Raw genomic sequence first — 8,391 nt, 5'->3', positions numbered from 1 at the left:
GCCCTGTTTTGGTGTCTTGTCAATTTCTTCCTGAACCCCATCATAGAATCGTTCAATATCTTCTTCTTCTTCTTCTTCTTCTTCTTCTTCTTCTTCTTCTTCTTCTTCTTCTGCCTTTGTGGTTGGTGCATATACATGGATAATGCTAATGTTTATGGGTTTTCCCTGGGGCTTTATTGAAATGATTTGGTCTGAGTTTGCATTGCATCCTTTGACTGCTCTTGCTACATCTGTCCTCACTATGAAAGCCACCCTGTTTCTGTTAATCTTTTAATTTCCTGGGTGGTACTCTATGTAGTTATCTGAGTTAAAACAATATAGTCAAAACTGAGTGAACACAATTCCTTTCCATTTTAGCTTGCTCACTTCTGGTATTGCTATGTTTACGTGTTCAATTTCCCTTTAACTGTATGTCTAGTTTTCCTTGACTCATGCTCCTCACATTCCACATCCTTACAATATGTGTAGCACTGCTTTGGATGTTCTTTATTTTGTTGAGAACGAGTACTGTTTGGCTTCTCATCTTTCTGAGTTCTTCTGTGCCCTTGATCAGCTCTCTGTTTGCGATTTCCCACCATGGCTCTTCTTTTGCTCTCTGTTTGCATTCTAGTCCTGCCTTATTTTTCATTTTGGCTTGTCTCTTTGACACTTTGTAGTTGCTCATCTCTGGTGTTATAGATTTGTAGGTCTATTACTAAGTCCTCTTTGAAGAAAGCTGCCTTTAAGTTATTATTAATGCAGAAGCAAATGGAGCTGATCCACACAAGGACAGTATTTTTGTCTTCTAATCATTCTTTTAATGAAGTAAATATTTAGTAACCGAGTAGTTTGTAGCATTACTATAAATCCAGTTATTCTAGATTAGTCATTTGTATTTTCAAACTTCTAAACTAGCTTTCTGCAGTCCTATATCTTTTTATACTTTGTTTGAAGTAATAATTGAGCTTCCTTTGCCTTAGGCTCTTAGCTGGATATTGGCCACACTGAATCTGCTTCAATATGTTTGAAAATGTACTGATGTCAAGAGGAATCCTTTCAGGTGTATGTTAAGGAGGATTCAAAAATCGTTTAATATAGCCCTGTTGAGATTTCTTACTAGAACCAATTCATTGTTAATGTGTTGTTTTTGTTTAACAGAATTTCATTGGGAAAGTTATTTCTCTTTATTATTTTTATATAGGCCTTTATCTGTTAATCTTTGCCATCTTTCTGTATCTGTTATAATTGAAGATATATAAAAGACAGCTGCTCTTTAGGCTTACTCCAGCTTGCTTGCTTTTAGTTTGTCTTTGAATTAATGGACTTTGAAAAATGCTCAGAGCTAGTGATTTAATATTCTTTTGATTGAACTGTTAATATACTATGTGTTCTGCAAGGCACAGAAACTTAGAAAAACCCAGTAGAAGTTATTATGTTGTTCACAATTATATATACAAGTAAAGAAATCATGTTTCCCTTCTGCATCTCACCCTGATTCTATAACAAGCAGAATATGATCCATGCTTTCTCATTAAATAGCCAAAGTACGATAGTCTCAACTTGATCATCTTAGCTTCCAAGGAGAGCTCTGGTCCGATCTATTCAAGAATGCTTTGTTTGTCTTCTTGGCTGTCTATCATCCTTATCATCCTAAGTCCTCTTCTCCAGCACCACATCTTCAATGAGTTGATTTTCTTTCTGTCTGCTTCCTTCACTGTCCAACTCTCACATCCATACATGATAATTGGGAATACAATGGCCTGGACGATTCTGACTTTAGAACTCAGCTGTATGTCTTTGCTCTTCAGTATCTTGCCCATATTTCATAGCTGCCCTTCTCATTCCTAGTCTTCTTCTTATTTCTTGACTGCAGCTCCCATTCTGGTCAATGTATGGGAAATATTTTAATTATTTCAATTTCCTCTTTGTCTGGATTTGCCTCTTTGCTCTGATAGCCTTTAGGGCTGAAGGGCAGGGTAAAAATACTCTAATAAAAATAATAATAGATTGAATGTGTGTATTTCTTCTATGGTCATTATTTCTGTTTTCTTTATGTTCAGCATCAGACCTGCCTTTGCACTTTCATCTTTAACCTTCCTTATTAACCGTTCCAATTCCTTAATATCTTCTGCTAATATCAAGTGGTCATCTGTATATTTTAGGTTGTTAATATTCCTTCCTCCTAGCTTAACTCCTCTCCTTTCTCATTCTAATTCTGTTTTTCTTGTCATTTTATCAGTTCTGGAATACAGTAATCTGTATTACAGTGCTCCCTCGGGTTACGAAATTAATTCGTTCCGCGGCTAATTTCGTAACCCGAAAAACCTTCGTAACCCGAATTGCCATAGGCGCTAATGGGAAAAAAGCCGCGGCTCCGCAGCGGCTCCATTTAAACAGCGCCGGCGTTTTTTCGTAACCCGAAAAAACGTTCGTAACCCGAAACAATAAATCCCTATGGGATTTTTTCGTATCCCGAAAAATTCGTAAGCTGGGTAATTCGTATCCCGAGGTACCACATTACAACCCAGGTCTTCTTTTGGGATTCAAGCTCTCCTTCTCCCACATGAGCTGCACCTGCCTCGGTAGCAATTAAAAGATTTTGAGAGTTATAAATCAGACACTTGTTTGAAATGAAAGTTGTTGTTTAATAAATGTACTCTCTTTATACTGTATTGCCTTTCTGCATTTTCCTGAACCCACAAATAATTTTACAATGTTCAGAGAGTGAAAGCACACTTATTTTTATTGTGCTAATCTTTGGGTGCCAAGTTTCAGCACTTTGGGAGGGCGTTTTATTACATACACTGGAAGCTGCGCCGGAGGAAGTGCGCCATGCAGAAGAAAAGGCAATGGTACATGCGCGCTGCAATGTGCCGCCACAGGCACGAGCCCCATTATTTTTAATGGGGCTCGAGACAGGACAAACGCATCCAAATTTTTGTGGCAACAAGGTTGGGGGTGTGTGTGTGTGTGTTGGTGTGTGACTTCATAAAAGTGGATTTGGGGGTGCAGTTCTTTGCTCTTGTGGACAGTCAAGGAGTCGCGTTGCAAAACCAAATATTGAGTTCCTCACCAAGCCAGCATTGTCTATCCTGCCTAAAGTTGGGAGAGCTGTCTGGTTGTTGTTGTTGGTCTTTCAACTTATAGTAACCCTAAAGCCTACTGTTGGGTTTTCTTGGCCCGATTTGTTCAGAGGAGGCTTGCCCTTACCTTCCCCTGGGCTGAGAGAGTGTGACTTGCAGGTTTGCCTTGTGTGGCTGAGCTAACGATCGAGCCCTGGCCTACAGAGTCGTGGTCCTGCACTCAGACCACTGTGCCACGTTGGCTCACAACAACCAGCACGACAACAACAAGAAGCTCTGCTCCTTATCTCCCAGCTCTGGCGGGATTGAACCAGGGACCTTTGACACCGGAGAAGGGGCTTTGCCCTGAGCTATGGCTGTCTCCTTTTCCCTAACTGGGTAGAAGGAGGGGTCAGAAAGGGTACTGGCTTGAGGTCAGGTTGGGCCTGGCAGCCCTTCAGAGGTGGCTGCTGCCCAGGAAAACTGTTTGCTAGACAGCACTTTGCACACGCACCGGAGAAAGAAACAAGGAGGAAGGAAGGAAGGAGAGAATGAAAAGAAAGCTGAGATTTTCTCCTCTTTTTCCTGTTTGCTCTGCGGGTACATGAGGGGCATCAGCTCTTTCTTGTGGGGAAAGAGAAAGGGGGTACAGGAGGGAGTACCATTCTCAGGGACATGCAAAAGGAAAGGGGGCACATAGGGGATACCATACTCAGAGGACATGTGGGGGTTGTAGAAAGGAAGAGGGGTTATTTGGGGTACCGTACTCAGGGGACATGTGGGGTACAAAGGAAAGGGGGTACATGAGGGTACCATACTTGGGGGACATGTGGGGGTTGTAGAAAGAAAAGGGGTACATGAAGGGGTACCCATGTTCAGGGGACATGTGGGGGTGCAAAGAAGGGGTTTCACTGGGGCACTATGCACAGAGAGGGTCTTTGGGGTTGGGGAGAGAGAGGGGTGCCCTATTTGAGGGCAGGAAGAGAAGGGGGCACGTGGGGGGAACCATGTTTGACATGGAAGTCGTACACAAGAGGGTACCCTGCTTAGTGAGATTTGGGGGTGAGGAAGGATACACAGGGGGTACCATGTTTGAAGGGCTTTTTGTGGAGTGGGAAGTGAAAGTTGGTCCACAAGAAGGTATCCTATTGACTGGGATTCGTGTTTGTGTGAGAAGAAGGGGGTGCATGGGGGGGTGCCATGTTCAGAGGGGTCTCTGTGGTGAGAAATGTTTTATGTATTCCAAGGATTTGTACCCGTGATGGATTCAGAGCGGATTTGAGAAATGGAAGGGGCGGAGGGCAAACAAGCTGAGCCCCAACGGTGCACTTCTCTCTCCTCAGCAGAGGAAGCCAGCCTTGGTTCCTTGCTCTCCATTTCCTGTGGCGATGGAGGGGGAGAGGAATAGTTGTGTGTGGGATTGGAGGCCTCTCCTCCTCTCCTGTCGGCCGGCCTCTCGCTCTTTCCGCCTCGCCTCCAGACGAACCCAAGGACCCCACAGCAGCCAGGAAGCTGGGAGTTGTGGTTCCTTCCCCCCACCCACCCCTTTTCCCGGCTGACATCATAGCCCAAACAAGAACGCACAACGACAATTAACCCCCTCCGAGGTGGACAATGGGCATGGAAGGGGTGGCATTAACCCTCTTGCCCTTGGCTAACCAGGGTCACTGCACCAGGCAGCAATGTGTAGAACTGTGGGGAGGGAGGAACCACTTCGTTGTTGTCTTGTGCCTTCAAGTTGGTTCCAATTTATGGCAACCCTAAAGGTGGTATCATGAGGTTTTCTCAGCCAGATGTGTTCAGAGGAAGCGTGCCATGGCCTTCCCTTGAGGCTGAGAGTGTGTGACTGCCCAAGGTCACAGTGGGGTTCATAGTCAAGCTGGGATCGAACTCTTATCCCCAGAGTTGCATTCCAGACATCCAACCACTACTGTAAGATTCAATTCCCGGCTTGACTATGGGTATGCTTTTAAAGGTAAACCTGGGTGAAAATCATGCAGGCCTCCAGATGTCGTTGGACTGCATCTCCCAGCATTCCTCACCTTGGTGCTAGGGGTCCAGTACAACAACATCTAGTTGTTGTTGTTGTCACTTGTCTTCAAATTGACTCTCATTTATGGTAACCCTTTTTGCCATTGTTAACCTGCCTTGCTATGGTCTTCCTCTGAGGCTGAGAGTATGTGATTTGCCTAAGGTCACCCAATGGTTTCCTATAATAGTAGGGATTTGATCCAAGGCTCTCCGTGGAGTTTCCAGAGTAGAGTAGACCCCCCCAAAAATGAGTAATAGCAACAATTCCTTGCAAAATTACATTTGGGGCTAGGCTAAGCCTTGGAAGCTATTTTCAAGTAGGGATGTAAGAAACACGCATACCTTTTCTTGAAATGAAATGATCCCCGATTCATGTTGAAATACACCATTTAAAACAAATAGTTAGCTGCCATGAAACTTTTCCTATTTGGGGACTTTGTAAAATTTCAGGTGATCATTCATTCACCCCAAGTCCCCAAAATGGGAGGGAACTCTTATACCCTTTGCTAATGGGGATGGGATTTTGGAAGCTGTCAAAAGAATTAACTGCCAGGTGATGGTAAATAATAATGGTGGCGATGACTGCTTGCATATACCACATTGCCTAACCACGTACCTCTGTAGCTGTCACAAACAGTCCTGTAAGGAAGGCCAGAGTAAGGATTCACACCCCAGGAAGAAAGGGAGTGAGGCTGGAAACGGAGGCTGTCAAGGTGAGTTCGGGGTAAATCAGATCTTTGAGCTTGGAAATTGCCAGCCTGTGACGCTAAACTTTGCCTCTTTTTTAATTACTATGATTAGTAACGTGGCGGTGCCTTTGGGGCAGGAGCAGAGTGTATGTCCTTTGCTCCTATGGGTCAGTTTGCTAACGTGGGTGCCCTGTATTGAAACGCATGAGACATCACACATGTGACAGCAGTTTGTGTGTGGGTTTTGCTGTGCATATATCCTAGTGGCACACCTAGTATATTTGAGACGGTGCAAATTATTTTTTATACCCCTCCTCCTTTTTCAGCAGCCTTTTCTGGGTCTGACGGCGGGAGACAACGTACTTTTCCACCCAGAAGGCATCGCTTTAAACTGCCCTGGCTCAAAGGATGGGATTGTGTTGGTGAGATACTTAGTCTTCTCTGTTAGGGAGCTCTGGTGCCACCACAAACTACAGTTGGCCCTCCGCACTTTCAGCTTTGTCTTTTGCAGATTTGATTATTCCCAGATTTGATTCATGTGTTCTCTCTAGGATCTCTAGGTCCTCTGATGCAACTCTGCCAGAGGTTGCCATAGAGTCACACACTGGAGGACCTAGAGTTCCTGAGAAACACTTCTCTAGGCCTTTGTAGGTCCTCCAGTGCAATTCTGTGCTACCTCTGCCTAGAGTTGCTAGGTGCACTGGGACCTAGAGCTTCCTAGAGAAGTTTTCTTAAAGCAAAACAGGGATTTTATACTTTTCCATGGATTTCTGGCCACGTCACTTCCTGACCCATCTCATTTTGGGGACATTCTACGTTTTTGGGGGATCTCAGGGTGTAAAATTAGACCCCAGACTTGTCATCATCAGATTTGGGGCATTCTTTATATTTGGGACATCCTTACAGTTCCTGGGGGATCTCAGGAGCGTTAAAATCGGCCCCCGCGCTTGCCGCCATTGCCGTCTCTGTCTTGCTCCTGCCTTGCAAGAACGGATGGCCTTGAAAAATTCTCCTTGTAGTTTTGCCATTGGAGCTTCCAGCGTTTGCTTCTTACGTTTGTCTCCTTCCATCCTTTCCCCCCGGGAGAAAGGCCATTAGCATCCATCTCATACCTTCAGCTGTGTTTTCTATTCGGAAGGCAGCTTGTCTACGGGAACAGCTGCCGCAAGGCGCAATTTCTGCCTGGATTTGCTTGCTGTTGGGGCTTACCTGGTTCAGTGGGCGTTTGAAACAGAACGAGAAGAGGACGGTCCCTGAATATTGAAGGCTGGCAGAGGTGCCAGAGAAACACTCCAGGATTGAACACAGATCTCTGAGTCGCGTTTGAGTTCTGATGCTTCAGCTGCAGGTTGGTTCTTTGCACGTTTTCTCAGTTGTTGGCTTTACTGTACAGGTTTCTTTCTCCTAAGGCCATTTTGAAATCCAGCTGGTTCTTGCTTTGCATTGTTTACTCCATATCAGGGCCCCGGATTTTTGTGAAACGCCGTACCTCATGGTGTGCACCTTCTCCGGCCTGAGCATTCCTGTGTGCGTTTCAACGTTCTCACACTATGATGGGTTGTGTTGTTTACACCTGTGCATTCATTAATGTGTGTTTGCTTTTGGCTATTGTAATACATCCAAATTTTGGGACACCTGGTAGCTGGTGAGCAGGAGAAGCTCAAGACGGCATGAAGACGCAATGTTTTTGCGGAAAATGTTAAAAATACTTTCTTTTCTGCATATTAGACACATAGATTTCACAAAACATACCCAGCGCTTGTCAACGTACAAACTCAGTGATGCACATTTATGGTTTGGTGTGTTTGTTTTTAAACAGATTGGTTCAAAGCACTTTTGTGTGGGATTTTCAAGTCAGATCCAACATGGCAGGAGCCACAGCATTCGACCTAAACTCAGTATTTTACTAATTTGAAGGATCGCTTGTCCACTTGCTGCAGTTCTTTTTCATACCTTATACCTCTGAGAAATAGTGTCTGCATCCCCATCTCTGATGAAGTGCAGAGGTCTAGAGGTCTCCTATGAAGGGTTTTGTGCTAATAGATGTTTGAATATTAAATATCAGTCTGGTTTTGGACACAGTCCAAAGTGCTGATTGGACCGATAAAGGCTCCGTATGGCTCAGGTCCAGCTTATGTGAATGACTATTCCTCCTCTAGAGTCTGCCCCTGTTTGGAGATCTTCACTTTGGTCCTTCTGTCTGTCCCATTACCCTTATGGCTCATCTGGTGGGAATATGGGAGACAGGGCCTTCTTGGCTGCTCCTCAACTTTCAAACTCACTCCCAAGAGAGGTGACAATGGTGTCGTCTACTGCAGGCAAAAGATTTTGTTCTAAGAGGCCTTGTTGAGGCTTACTATTTTACTGCTTGTGGGAAAAGGACATTTAATAAGGGTATTGTCTGGCTCTGTTGTTTTAATAGTCTTGCATTTAATGGCTGGCCAATAAAGGTGTTGTTTCTTGTGGATTTTGTCGTCACCTCTCAGGCTTCTTCCTCCATCTTTCTTAGTCCTTTCTCATTGGGCTTAGTTCCAGACCTTTGACATCTTAGTTGCCCTTCTCTGGACATGTCCTACCTTATTTATATCCTTGCATTGAAATTGTGGTGCCCAGAAGGACATGAGATTCCT

General features: G+C 44.5%; 1 protein-coding gene across 1 annotated transcript in view; it reads right to left on the bottom strand.

Moving 5' to 3' along the window:
- LOC121914420 (cytochrome P450 3A19-like) overlaps positions 1-6,718 on the bottom strand; it is an 11,500-nt gene extending 4,782 nt beyond the window's left edge. The window contains exons 1-2 of the mRNA XM_042437817.1: positions 6,666-6,718; positions 5,689-5,711 (exon numbers count right to left, since the gene is read on the bottom strand). Of these exons, the coding sequence (XP_042293751.1) occupies positions 5,689-5,711; positions 6,666-6,718 (76 nt within the window). The remainder of the gene's footprint in view (positions 1-5,688; positions 5,712-6,665) is intronic.
- Between the last annotated feature and the right edge of the window lie 1,673 nt (positions 6,719-8,391).

This window comes from Sceloporus undulatus, chromosome 8 (assembly GCF_019175285.1).
Source record: "Sceloporus undulatus isolate JIND9_A2432 ecotype Alabama chromosome 8, SceUnd_v1.1, whole genome shotgun sequence".
Taxonomy (NCBI): Eukaryota; Metazoa; Chordata; class Lepidosauria; order Squamata; family Phrynosomatidae; genus Sceloporus; species Sceloporus undulatus.
This window is presented reverse-complemented; position numbering and strand designations above follow the sequence as displayed.